This window comes from Oryzias latipes, chromosome 8 (assembly GCF_053564925.1).
Source record: "Oryzias latipes strain Hd-rR chromosome 8, Olatipes_Hd-rR_3.1".
Taxonomy (NCBI): Eukaryota; Metazoa; Chordata; class Actinopteri; order Beloniformes; family Adrianichthyidae; genus Oryzias; species Oryzias latipes.
In genome coordinates this window covers 25,143,882-25,157,833 of record NC_136244.1, presented here as the reverse complement: position 1 = coordinate 25,157,833, position 13,952 = coordinate 25,143,882, and the positions used below count along the sequence as shown (strand labels likewise).

General features: G+C 43.7%; 1 protein-coding gene across 4 annotated transcripts in view; it reads right to left on the bottom strand.

Moving 5' to 3' along the window:
• The window catches only part of LOC111947732 (uncharacterized), a 53,469-nt gene extending 41,121 nt beyond the window's left edge, over nucleotides 1-12,348 (bottom strand). The window contains exons 1-5 of one of the 4 annotated variants that reach the window (XM_078951886.1): nucleotides 12,251-12,348; nucleotides 4,451-4,957; nucleotides 4,260-4,388; nucleotides 3,993-4,141; nucleotides 3,724-3,887 (exon numbers count right to left, since the gene is read on the bottom strand). In XM_078951886.1, coding sequence (XP_078808012.1) covers nucleotides 3,724-3,887; nucleotides 3,993-4,141; nucleotides 4,260-4,388; nucleotides 4,451-4,957; nucleotides 12,251-12,264 — 963 coding nt within the window. In that variant the 5' untranslated portion in view covers nucleotides 12,265-12,348. Of the gene's footprint in view, nucleotides 1-3,723; nucleotides 4,142-4,259; nucleotides 4,389-4,450; nucleotides 4,958-5,616; nucleotides 5,677-12,250 lie in introns of those variants that run through there. The other 3 variants (XM_078951884.1, XM_023957322.2, XM_078951887.1) reach the window with 3 other exon arrangements.
• Nucleotides 12,349-13,952: the final 1,604 nt, after the last annotated feature.

The window sequence follows — 13,952 nt, the reverse complement described above, 5'->3', positions numbered from 1 at the left end:
GAATATAGTATGTAGCACATTAGGTGTAACGCAAATGCCGCCCCGTATGAAGTGCCGCCCTGGGCGACCGCCCACATCGCCCATATCAAAAACCGCCACTGCTCCACACACTCACACGCGCTCTCCCCCCTCTCTTCCTGCATCGCGCGAGCACCGGTTTCAGCACGCACACACACGCGTGCGCGCGAGAACGCACGCATGCACACACAATCACACATCCCAAAATGCTACGTTTCTTTTCCTGTTAAATATTTTCCGTGGGTCTTTAACAATCTGTTTACTGTACTTTAGATCTGTATAGATAGATAGATAGATAGATAGATAGATAGATAGATAGATAGATAGATAGATAGATAGATAGATAGATAGATAGATAGATAGATAGATAGATAGATAGATAGATAGATAGATAGATAGATAGATAGATAGATAGATAGATAGATAGATAGATATATGACTTTATTAATCCCACAATGGGGAAATTTCATTTATCTATGGCAGCAACACGACATTCAGAAATAATCTATATAATATAACATCAATAAAGGACATCACAAATGACATTTATATTAAATAATTAAAAATATCACTAAAATTATTATGAAAAATTATTATCAAAAATTAGATTCTTATTAAATAAAGAAATAAATATTAAATATTAAATAAATACAGCTGCAAAGGTGTAAAAAACATGCGGTCTGCAAAACATGTAAACCCAGTGTGCAAATACTTGGTGCAAATACGCCACATCATCAGCGGCGGTGGATGTGTCATTACTTTTTATTAATAAGTAAAAAAAGGATGTCCCTGTCACAAGCCACTCATTTTCATGGCACTATTTAAGCACTGGTTGTTGTGTTACCGCAACATTTTGATGTGTTTTTGTTTGCACAGAGTTACCTATAGTCATTAGTTGATGCTTGTGTCTGTCCATTTTCAGAGAATGAAGAGAAATTCAACATGTATTCTTATTTTAAGAAGAAAAGTGCAGCAGAAGGAGTGAAAGAGATGGTAGGAGAGCAACAGAGGAGTAGTGAGGAGGAGGAAGATGAGACAGAGCAGCATGAATGACAGAAGAGAATAAGGAAGACAAAGATGAGACGGCATCAGAGGAGGGACAGTCAGCATCATTGGTCAGAGAAACAAGGCAGAACTCAGCATAAGCAGGGGCTCCACCTGTTCCTGGACCAACTGGTGAAGTTAGAATTATGTTACCCTAATAATAAAAATGTTTCATTCATTATTAGTCTGAATAGAAATGTCAACAGATATAATTAATAATTAGAAGGATATTTTTATTATTATTTCAGAACAACAGATTTCATTTTTTGTTTATTATAGATATCTCTCAGTCAAGAGCCGAACACCCCAAGCAGACACACCAAAGCATTAAATATAAACAAAAAAAAATATATATATATATCAGTAGTAGTATCTACTAATGGTATCTACTAGTATCTATTAGTTATTATACTAGTAGTATCTACTATAAGTTCATGTTCTACAAAATATCAGTAGGCATTTATCTTTCTGTTGGTTTTCTAAAGGTTGTTTTACTACGTTTGGTAGAATGAATTTTAAAAATATAGCTCATGGTTTTTGTGTGCCACCCCAAGATTTAATGTGGCCCCCCACTGGCCACCCCCATGAAAAATTTCTGGAGGCGCCACTGCCCCCATCTCCATACAGCCCCAGTCCAGCAAACCCTCAGGATTGAGCCTTTTTATTATTGTTATGCTGTTCATTTTAATTTATGGCTCTCTGCAGCCACTGACTGCAAGAACCATACTGTTACTGTAGTTTTAAACATTTCTTTAAGCGAATATGCGCAAAAAGCCACCAAAATTTGCACACACCTAGTACTTGGCAAAGGTAAATTTTTGGCCATAAACAACGACCCCCCCCCCACCCCCACCCCCCAAGACAATAACATCATGGCGAGTGAAACTGTAAAAACAAACAAATGGGCCAAAAATCGTTTATGGAGCCAAAAAAAATAATGAATTTCCAAATCCTCAAAGAAACCAAAACACACAAGTTGGGGATATCCAAAGGACGTTTTGAAATTATTATGGGATGGCCACACGAATTATACCTTGGTGGCCATTTTGTGGCAAAGTTTGGGATTTGGTGATTTTCACTTTTCCTGCACTAAGTAAGAAGGAAACCTTAGTTTGAAAGACAAAAATGTTAAAATTATCGGTGAGGAAAACAAAAAAAAGTGACATTCATTTACAGCTCAGCCTAGACGGCAAAAGGAGGGTGCAAAAAGGCAATCTCAGCATACAATTCTTACACAATTATTGTTATCAGTCATCAACACACTGTTTTATTGAGAACAAACCAAACAGAATCAGCTTAATGATTGATGTTTCCAGATTCCTTGCAAGATAATCAATTAAATATTTGTGCAAACAAACAAGTAAACAAGAATTATTGTCAAATCCATTCACATTTTAGTTTTCTAGAGTTCAGCCCACTCTTGTTTTTCCACATTCAAATAACCCAAAGTAAACATGATTAGAACATTCTAGCACACTGTATGGTCACATGACTTTACTAAATGACTTTACTAAATTGAAAGTGTTTCCACACATTGGACTGGAATGATGGTTGATCATTATTTGCTGTCATCAAGTGTGTGTTGTCTGCTGTGATGCACTTGACCTTTCTTTATGTTATAGTTAAATAAACCTACTATAGCTCAAACTAAATGGCATTTTCATTTATCAAAAGTTCCTTTTCTGGTCCTTTTTTTAAAAACTTATTTGATAGATTGGTGATCTTGTATTTGTTCCTCCTCTTAGTCAGGCAGAACCTCTTCTGGTCTTTCCAGTTTTTCCACATCAGGTCAGGGTCGTATCAGGATGACCCCAATGCAGGACCAGATGACAAGCCACAGTGAGAACTAAAAGTATTTCATAAGAAAAAGCACCACTCTAGGTGGGAAAAACGCACAACATGACAGAACTCAACACTAGAATACAAATTAATCAAGATGTGCTGGAGCTAGAACCTAAAAAATAAAGTATACTCCGACACAGAGAGCAGAAACAGAACCACTTCAATACAGCTCAAACAAATTGACCTACAGTGCAGGCCACTATGCCTATACTACATGGACAGCCACAGCCAACCTGCACAGAAAAACACAAGAATGAGGAAGAAAAAACAGAACTGACACTGTGTCACATAAGTGTTGAAGTAAAACGGCGTCTCTAGAAGAGCTTCCTTCTTCCCTGATGTCTGCTGGCCGTCACACAGCGAGTCGTGGATTTTCTTCCAGGAGTCCATCTCTGAGCTCCACAGAGCAGCTCTGGCTCTGATAAATTGTGACACCTCCGTCTCGCTGCCTTTGGCCAGGCTGATGCTGTCTATACAGATGAAGAAGACGTCCAGGCCGAGGAAGAGGGCGTTGGCCGCGATTAAGCCGGCTCTGGCCGACTTGGACAAAGCCAGAGAGCTTTTCACAGCTGCCTGACCGATGTCAGGGACGTCTGAAGCCACTCTGGAAACGCTACGGAGAGCTGCTGCTTCCTGAGCCACCGCTTTACTTGCACTTGAAACCAACTCCTCACTTTTTAACAGCTTAGCTGTAGAAGCTAAATCAACAATTTTGTCAATGCTTTTACAGACACCTCCAGCTTTGAAAGCCAGTTTTCCGACTCCCACAGCTAAATCTATGTCACTAGCTTCCAGTTTGGTGATTTCTCTGTTGCTCACCTCCTTCAGACAGTCCTGTAGTTTGGTCACATCCTCCATGAAGCTCTGGAAGACTTCACTGGCTTTCTTCTGGTGCGTTCGGTTGACCCCCAACTCAGTGGCCGTGGTGACGATGCTGTTGACACCACTGGTGACGCCCATCCCTACGCCTGCCATGGTGAGTGCTAAGGACACTCCTGCTGTCACAGGTATCAACGCCAAACCAACAATGGACAGCACACCTCCAACTGCCCCCACCGAGCTGCCAACAACACTGGAGATCTTTGCACCTTTGTTCATCCTGTCCAGCTGAACAGCATTTTCCTCCAACTCCTTAAGAAACTGCAGCATCCTGGGCTGACGCTCACTAAACTCCTTCATGAAGCTGGAACCAGATTCTTCCTGGAACAAGAACACCATCCGGAAGTCCAGGTCCATCCTGACGGGACAAAACAGGAAACTGTTGGACTCTTGTTTTCTGAAAAGTTACTCAAAAAAGTCTAAAGCAGAAAAATAATATAATTTGTTATTACAGTAAGTACAAACCAAAACCCTACCGTATGTCTTTAAGCTGGTTGATGTGGTCCAGCATCCTCTGCATGTTAAATTCAGACAAATCCACATCCAGCTTCACCACAACTTCTGTCTCCGTCAGGCAGCCATCATTCAGACAGCTGTGGAAAACACTGTCAGTCACATTTACTGGACATTTTCTGCACACAGCTGTGCCTATTTGCTGTAGTTTCACCTTTTCTCCATCTTCTCACACATCTTCTTTGTGGTCTGGATGTATCTGTCCAGCTGATATGCCAGCACCTCAGCGTTTTGCATTTTGGGAAGGAAGAAAACGCTCGCATCTCTTTTAAACTCCAGCAGGAGAGGGCAGATGAGTTTTGCAGTGTTGATGACAACCTGAACGTAATCAAAGCCGATGTTTTCAGGAAGCTGGATCAGCTGGTTCTCCATGAACACGTGCACAGAGCTGACCGCCAGCTTCTCTATGGCGTCCAGGAAGCACTGGAGTGTCTCCAAACCTCCAAGAGTGTCCATCAGCACCTCCTCCAGCTCCTTCTGCAGCTCTGCAGACTGTTTTACCTTGACTTTGTCAGCCCTGTCTTTGATGTCTCTTATCATTTCCAGCTCAGTTTCCCTCCACAGCATCCATTTGGAGAACTTCTCACAGAAATCTCTGACCGTCTGGATGTCGGTGAGAATGTCTGAGGCATAGCACCTCAAGGCGTCCTCCAGTTCCTTTCTGTAAAACAAAACATTGCCCTGTTTTAAGAAATAAAGTGTAAAAATTCCATATTTCATTAAAAGTTTTCTGCATCTTTCTTAATCAAATGTGTGCAGGAGATGCAGCAGATGAATGTAAAGAGAAATAACCATAGACTCAATTTGATAAAAATCTCAACTTAGATTTTAAAAAAGCAATAATGAGCAGTTCTTTAGCTGGCAAAAGTAATCAAGGTTTCCAAATGTCAGCTAAATACATTTTTATCCTGACCACAATCAAAATGTGTTTGATAAGATGATAGAGACAAACAAATACTAATTCACTGCAAAAAAAAGAAAGATGACAAAAACTTATTGAGTTAAAGTTAATGAGAAACATTTTTCCCTTCATCTCCAAAGTTTTGCTTTCAAAATCATTACTAAAATATTGAGATGCTGTGGCAGTTTCCCCTGACTGAAACTCCACACAGGAACTCAAACATACAGACACATCGTATACTCAGGGACTAAGCTAATGCTGGTTGGGTGGGTGCACACATTCAACCATTTAAAACATCTTAGAAAGTTCCTGATAGCAACACACACTGATATACACACTGTTAACTCCTTTTATTCCTTTATTATTTTGGGTGTATTATGTTTATGTATTTTTGTATGTCTTGCTGACTTGTGTCTTACCTTTTTCAGTTTCACTTCCTGGGTCAAAGGACCCGATCTCTGGGTTTGGTAGGCTTTTGTAGGGCCTGACCAAAAATCAGCAATTAACCTCAACTGAAACCACCTGGCCCAGGGGAGGGGCCATGTCTTATAAAAGTGTGAATTTTGGTTCATGAGAGAGAGGAGTTTGGGTTTCAGAGCATGTATGGACATTGCTGCTGGTTACCTACTGTAAAATAAAAATAACAGCCATTTTCAGCATTCACAAAAACCTTGTGGAGTGGCTTTTATTGGTCTTGCCTTGGACCTGTCGGTCTCACTCCGGACAGGAGCGTGACATTTGGTGTCAGAAGTGGGATCATGACCCAGAAGACAAGGAGCAAGGCTGCCAAACATTTGATGGAGCCAGAGCCAGCTGAACCTGATGTGGAAGGTAAAGACTGGGCAACTGATGATGGGGATGAGGGTCCTACCTTCCAGCCACCAGGAGCTGCGTCCTCAGAGCAGGAGATGGTTACACTGCTGCGGGAGTTCATTTATGCCCAGAGGAGCAGAGAAGAAATGCTGCTTGGGGAGCTCCAAGGTTTGCGGACAGCTATGGAGGCTGGCAGGGGGCTGCCATCTCTTTCCAATGTGGAGGTTGCTGCCTCTCCTACAGGACTTTCCTTGGGTGGGCCTTCACCACTGCAGCAACCAGCTCTGCAGTCTCAGCCAACGGTTCCAGCCCTACGGAAGGACCCCAAGTTGCTACCGTTCCAGTCTGGTGAGGACATTGAGAATTATTTACTCCGGTTTGAACGTGTAGCGAAGACCTGGGCTTGGCCGGAGACTGAGTGGGCCTACAGATTGGTTCCTCTACTGACTGGGAAGGCATTGGAGGCCTATTCTGCCATGGATGAGGACCTTTCTGATTCTTATTTAGATCTGAAGCAAGCTCTCTTGGCTAAATTTGACATTTCTGCTGAGACTTATCGCCAGCGTTTCAGGAGTACAGCTGTTCCTCAGGGAGAGACGCCCACAGAGACCTACCAGCGCCTGAAAGGTTTATATCGACGTTGGATTAAGCCAGACCAGTGCAGTGTGGAGGACATCGGGGAGGTCATCATACTCGAGCAGCTATTGAGGATGTTTCCACCAGACGTTCGAACATGGGTTAAGGAGCGGGAACCCACTTCTGGCTTGGAGGCTGCAAAACTGGCAACGCAATACGTCAACGCCCGAAGACCCCACGTGACCAGCACTTCACAGCGGCCGTTGCGTAAGGGACATGAGGACAGTCGGCTAGAAGGTCAGAGGTCCAGAAACCATGGGACATTTGGGAATGTGGGGGCTACAAGGGTGGAGCAGCAGGCTACTGTTAGTCGGGGTGCTGTTGGGACTAATAGGTTTGGACATCAGGCTGGTTCCAGTCATGGGGAAATCATCTGCTACTACTGTCAACAACCTGGTCACAAGGCCTCAGACTGTCCCCTTAAAAAGTCTAAACTTTCAGGTTACTGCTATGTTCCAGGTAATGACTTATGCAGACAAAGTACCCCACATTCATCCTCATTGTATCCTGTTCAAGTTAATGGTAAATATGTGTCCGCTTTATTAGACAGCGGAAGTTCTTTGTCACTGGTTAAGAAGTGTTGTCTGTCAAATGGTGTCATTGATTATAAAAACAAGACTAACATTAAGTGTGTTCATGGGGATCAGAGATCGTATCCTACAGCAGAGGTTACTATAGCCGTTGACGGCCATGCATTTTTGTTACAGGTGGGGGTTATTGACCAACTGTCTGTAGAGTGTGTTTTGGGAAGAGATTTGCCGGTTCTCCATGATTTGATCACACAAATGAAACCTAAAATATGTGCAGTGGTTACAAGGTCTCAAACAAAAGCTGGCTTGGAGCCCCTGCCAGATCTTCACAGTGATCTGTGTGAGGGTGGTTCCAAAGGCCCCAGGAAATCCCGACGCCAGCGTCGCATTGACAAAATTACAGGTACAGATTCTGATGTAAAAGTTTATCCTGAACCTGTAAGTGTTAACTGGGATATTCCGAATGACATAAGTTTTTTGCAAATGTCTGATCCTTCTCTGTCTTGGTTGTATAAGCAGGTGGAGAATGGGGAGGGAAAACAAGGATCTGGATTGAGGTTTTTGGTTGAAAATGACATTTTGTATGCTACAGGGGAGGCAGGTAAACGGTTGGTCGTTCCAGTTAGTTGTAGGCCTCTCGTTCTACATCTAGCACACACAATACCATGGGCAGGACATCTGGGACAGCAGAAAACATACATGAGGTTGGGATCCCGGTTTTTCTGGCCTACAATGTTCAAAGATGTCAAACAGTATTGCTCTACATGCCCAGACTGTCAGGTCACCTCACACATCAAAGTCAGACAGGCACCGTTACACCCATTACCGGTAATTGGTACCCCCTTTCGGCGCATAGCCATGGATGTGGTTGGGCCATTAGAGAAGAGTAGCTCTGGTTATAAATACATTTTAGTAATCTGTGACTACGCCACACGTTTTCCAGAAGCTTTTCCCCTTCGAAGCATAAAGACACCGAAAATAATCAGTGCCCTTGTCCAGCTTTTCTCTCGAGTTGGGGTGCCAGATGAGATCATCACGGACCAGGCTACCAACTTCACCTCTGGCACCATGAAGCAACTACAGAAGGAACTTGGCATCAAAGGCATAAGGACAACCCCCTACCATCCACAGACTGATGGCTTGGTTGAGAGATTCAACCAAACGCTCAAACAAATGCTGCGCAAGTTTGTGGCTGATACAGGCCGTGATTGGGACAAGTGGTTGCCTTTTGTCTTGTTTGCTTACAGGGAGGTGCCTCAAGCATCAACTGGCTTCTCCCCGTTCGAGCTGCTTTACGGGTGGCCTGTCCAAGGGCCACTAGATCTTCTGAGGAAAGAGTGGGAGGCTACCAAGAAACCAGTACCAGAAGGTATCTTGTCTTATGTCCTCCAGATGCGTGAACGCCTTGAGAAGTACCAGGATGAGGCCCAAGTCAATCTGGAGCGGGCTCAGCAAGACCAGAAGTACTGGTATGACAAACGGGCTCGACAAAGAGAGTTTAAACCAGGTGAGATGGTCCTGATTCTGCTTCCCACAAGCAGCAACAAACTGTTAGCCAAATGGCAAGGACCTTACGAGGTATTGAGGAGGACTGGACCAGTGACTTATGAAGTGGCTCACCCAGACAAGGGAAAAGCATCCCAAGTCTACCACATCAACTTGCTAAAGGCGTGGAAGGAGCGTGATTCAGCTCAGGTGTTGTTGGTGCGTCAGGCTAACGAAGACGATGGTGAGTCAGAGACTAATCTGCACCAACTCTTACAGCCAAAAACACCTCGTCTGGAGCACCTGACCTTAGCACACCAACAAGCTTTGCAAAGGCTGCTGCAGGAGATGCCTGGGCTATTTCGGGATGGTCCAGGTCAAACAACACTCATCAAGCACACCATCCGTCTCCAAAGACCTGAGACTCCTCCAATACGTCAGAGGCCGTACCGCATCCCAGAACGATTGGTGGGGGTCCTGAAAGATGAAATCCAGCGGATGCTGGATCTTGGGGTTATCGAGCCATCAAGGAGTGAGTGGTCCAGCCCCATGGTGATGGTGCCCAAGAAGGATGGCTCTCAGAGGCCCTGCATCGACTTCCGAAAGGTGAATGCTGTCTCCTGTTTTGATGCCTATCCTATGCCCCGCATAGATGACCTGGTGGAGCGTGTTGGGACTGCCAAATATATAACGACATTGGACCTCTGCAAGGGGTATTGGCAGATTCCACTAGATGAGACGTCAAAGCAGTACACCGCCTTTTGTGCCCCAACAGGACTCTACCATTTCACAGTGATGCCATTTGGGCTCCATGGTGCCCCAGCAACATTCCAGCGTTTGATGGATGCTGTCCTGAGGGGGTTTGAAGCCTTCAGTGCGGCTTATCTGGATGACGTCGTCATCTTCAGCCAGTCCTGGGAGGACCATCTCATGCATTTAAGAGCTGTTCTGAGTGCGATTGAAGGGGCTGGTTTGACTCTAAATGCTCAAAAGTGCGAGTGGGCCAAGGGAGAAGTCCAGTACCTGGGGTTCCAGCTTGGAGGGGGTCGCATCCGCCCTCTTGTGGACAAGGTCGATGCCATTCGTAATGCCCAACGCCCACGCACCAAGAAGCAAGTAAGGTCTTTCATCGGCCTTGTGGGGTGGTATTCCAACTTCATCCCTCACTACTCCACTCTCGCCACCCCCTTAACCAATCTCACAAAGAAGGGGGCTCCTAACACTGTCAAATGGACTGCTGACTGTGAACAATCTTTTATTGCATTAAAGACTGCAATGTGCTCTTCACCTGTTCTCTGTAGTCCTGACTTCCAGAAGCGTTTAACGGTCCAAGCAGACGCTTCTGATGTTGGCATTGGAGCTGTGTTGACTCAGAGTGATCAGGGGGGAGAGAGGCCTGTGTTGTACCTCAGCCGAAAACTGGAGCCCAGAGAAGTGAGGTTTTCCACCATAGAAAAGGAGGCCCTAGCCATCAAGTGGGCCCTGGAAAGTCTTCGTTACTATCTCCTGGGGCGTGAGTTTGACCTGGAAACGGACCACAAAGCCTTGTCCTGGATTGGAACCATGAAGGACCGAAATGCCAGGGTGACCCGTTGGTACCTTGACCTGCAACCTTTCTGTTTCAAAATACGGCACAAATCTGGCAAAACAAATCTGATGGCAGACTACCTGTCTCGGTGGGCCACCACGGCGGCGCCAGGAGAGGGGGGAGGTAATGTGGCAGTTTCCCCTGACTGAAACTCCACACAGGAACTCAAACATACAGACACATCGTATACTCAGGGACTAAGCTAATGCTGGTTGGGTGGGTGCACACATTCAACCATTTAAAACATCTTAGAAAGTTCCTGATAGCAACACACACTGATATACACACTGTTAACTCCTTTTATTCCTTTATTATTTTGGGTGTATTATGTTTATGTATTTTTGTATGTCTTGCTGACTTGTGTCTTACCTTTTTCAGTTTCACTTCCTGGGTCAAAGGACCCGATCTCTGGGTTTGGTAGGCTTTTGTAGGGCCTGACCAAAAATCAGCAATTAACCTCAACTGAAACCACCTGGCCCAGGGGAGGGGCCATGTCTTATAAAAGTGTGAATTTTGGTTCATGAGAGAGAGGAGTTTGGGTTTCAGAGCATGTATGGACATTGCTGCTGGTTACCTACTGTAAAATAAAAATAACAGCCATTTTCAGCATTCACAAAAACCTTGTGGAGTGGCTTTTATTGGTCTTGCCTTGGACCTGTCGGTCTCACTCCGGACAGGAGTGTGACAGATGCAAATTGGTCATAAACACATTTGAGAAGTTTGAAAACTGCAGTAAGACACATACAGTTAACACATCTTACCAGCAGGTGGCGCCAAACTGCTCTAAATTATGCCGGATCTATGCAAACAAAAAATTCGAAGAAGCAAGCATGAAAATTAAATATTTGCTTTCAAAAACTTTTTTTTTTTTTTGCTTTCAAAAAATAAATATTTTTGCCTTTGCAAAACAAACGTTTTCACATGTGTTGTGTCTCATCCCGCTTTTTCCCTATCTTTGATTTTGCGTTGATAAGTTTAATTTTAGGGTGACATATCTGCCATCAAAATTGTCAAAAGGGACAAGATTAGTGAATATCCTCCTGACTTCAGGAAAATATTAAATTAAAAAAAAAAAAAAGATTCACCGAATTTTTTTGTTCTTTAAAAATGAAGTCAGACTTTATTCATCTTCATTGAAATGTATTCAGAACAGAAATCTTTTTATTGATATTTGTATATCTGCTACAGAATGTTTACTAATCTAGGGTCCAGATTGTTATTTGCCTGGAAATTTAATTTATGCTGAAATATTTCTATATTTTAATATAATAATAATAATAATAATAATTGGTACTTTATTTATCCAGCAATGGGGTAATTCTTCTCCGCATTTAACCCGTCCCCTGGGGGAACGGTGAGCTGCAGCCTAACCACGCTCGGGAGGCAGTAGCGTTAAAGGGTCTTGCCTAAGGACCCTCACTGGGTGATGTTAATTGCTCGCCATTGATATGGTAATTGACCCAGTACCATTGTTTAATATATATATTCATTTGTTTTGTTTTGTTTTTTGTGGAGAACTATGCCTTGCATCATTGTGCTGTTTTGTCTTCGAGAGTTTGTAATAATTATATTTCAATAAAAGAAAATAAAAAAATATATCTGCCATCAAACAGCCTGATAATTGGTCTAGATTCTATCCAATCAATAGTCTCTGTCTAGTATTGATGGAGCTTGGAGGCAGAGAAGGACTTTGTATCAGTTCTGTCTGAATTAGATTCCCCAGTCTTCCACCATTCTGTCCCGTTTCTCTCCGAATAAAACCCAGAAGGAGCAGCAAAGCTACAAAAATAGATTATAACAGGGTTTTGTATTTATTTAAGTTAGTGTGGCAATGTGTGACTCTTTTAAGTTATAGTTCATGATAGAAACAGAGAGGCCATGTTGTCAAATTTCAGTCTGCATAAGAAAACAGATCAAAACGTGGAGTAAAAATCAAAAATGTCAATCAAATCAAGTCCTGACACTTTCAAAGAGGTTTTCTGACTCAAACAGAAAGCTTACCTGATGCCAGACATGGTTCTGCCGCCAGATTCACCTATACCTGCAGAAACCAGAGCTCTGCTGCAGGGATAGTTTAGATTCTTATTTTGCTTTCACTTTTGTTTCCTCAAATCAGCAGATTCTGCCACACCCATGTTTACAGAGCGTCACAGGCAGTTGTTAGGTCAAACACTGAAAAGCGAACCCGAACCCACCCACCAAAGGATCATGGTGCACTGCCAGAGGCCCAAACAGCAGGATAGAGCTTCCAGTAAGAAGGACAATCTGGCAGTCAGTTGCTGGAGGGAAGCAGAGCTTAAATAGCACGAGTCTTGATGAGGGAAATGGTTGAAAGGTTAGACTGGAGAACAAAAAACCCTCTGCACATCTCCTGCAGAGGCAGAGGAGAAAGACTGCTAACCACTACACCATCTTTGAATCCAAATGGATTTTTATTTTTTCTTAATCAAGTGTGTTTCTGGTTGGAAACATTTTTCATGTTTGTTCTGGTTTCATTCAAATGAAGCTCCATGGTAATGTTGTGGTAGTTTTAGGAGAACACATCTTCCTCTTACTTAACACATTTGTGTTTGATTAGACCAGTTCTTCCACATTTCTCTTCAGGACAAACTAAATATAACATCAGACAGGCTGAAAACAAACACAGGAGGAAGCTGGAGGAACTGCTGGAGCAAAACAAAATTCGAGATGAGTAGAGAGACCTGAAGACAATCACCGGATACGGACATAGAGCCGCTGAGACAACTGGGCCAATGTGGTTAACCTGTTCATCAATAGGTTTGATTCCAACGCTGCTCCCCCATCTCCATACAGCCCCAGTCCAGCAAACCCTCAGGATTGAGCCTTTTTTATTATTGTTATGCTGTTCATTTTAATGTATGGCTCTCACCAGCTCTCACCAGACAAAAAATAAATAAATAAATTTAAGAATCTCCAAAGAAACCAAAACACACGAGTTGGAGGAATCCAAAGGAAGTTTGGAAATTATCATGGGATGGCCATGCGGCCATTTTGTGGCAAAGTTTGAGATTTGACGATTTTCAATTTTTCCTGCAATATGTAAGAAGGCAACCTTAGTTCGGGCATTAAAAATGTTAAACTTGTGGACGTGGGAAACAAACAAAAAATGTCACAAAAAAAATTCTGCTGATTCTGCTAAAAAAAGAAATCACATACATTACATCCATCTTCTTCCCCTCATCCAGTACCGGGTCGTGGGGGCAGCAGTCTAAGCAGAGATGCCCAGACTTCCCTCTCCCGCCCACTTCCTCCAGCTCCTCTGGAGGGACCCTGATGCGTTCCCAGGCCAGCCGAGAGACATAGTCTCTCCAGCGTGTCCTGGGTCTTCCTCGGGGCCTCTGCCCAGTGGGACATGCCCGGAATATCTCCCCAAGCAGGCGTCCAGGAGGCATCAGAACCAGATCCCCGAGCCACCTTATGTGGGTCCTCTGGATGTGGGCGAGCAGCAGCTCTACTCTGAGCTCTCCCCAAGTGACCTGCAGATATTACCTACAAGAACTCTGATGACTCAGAGCTCTGCTGTTGGAGGGGAACAAACTGGAGTACAGGTCAGTCATGGTGGACTTTGTGGACTGGTGCTAAGAGAATAAAAATCAGGACACCATCTTCTGCAGACCTTAATTTAAAGAGCAATGCAGTTAATGCAGCAAGACAACGATCCAAACACCACAAAACCACAGCA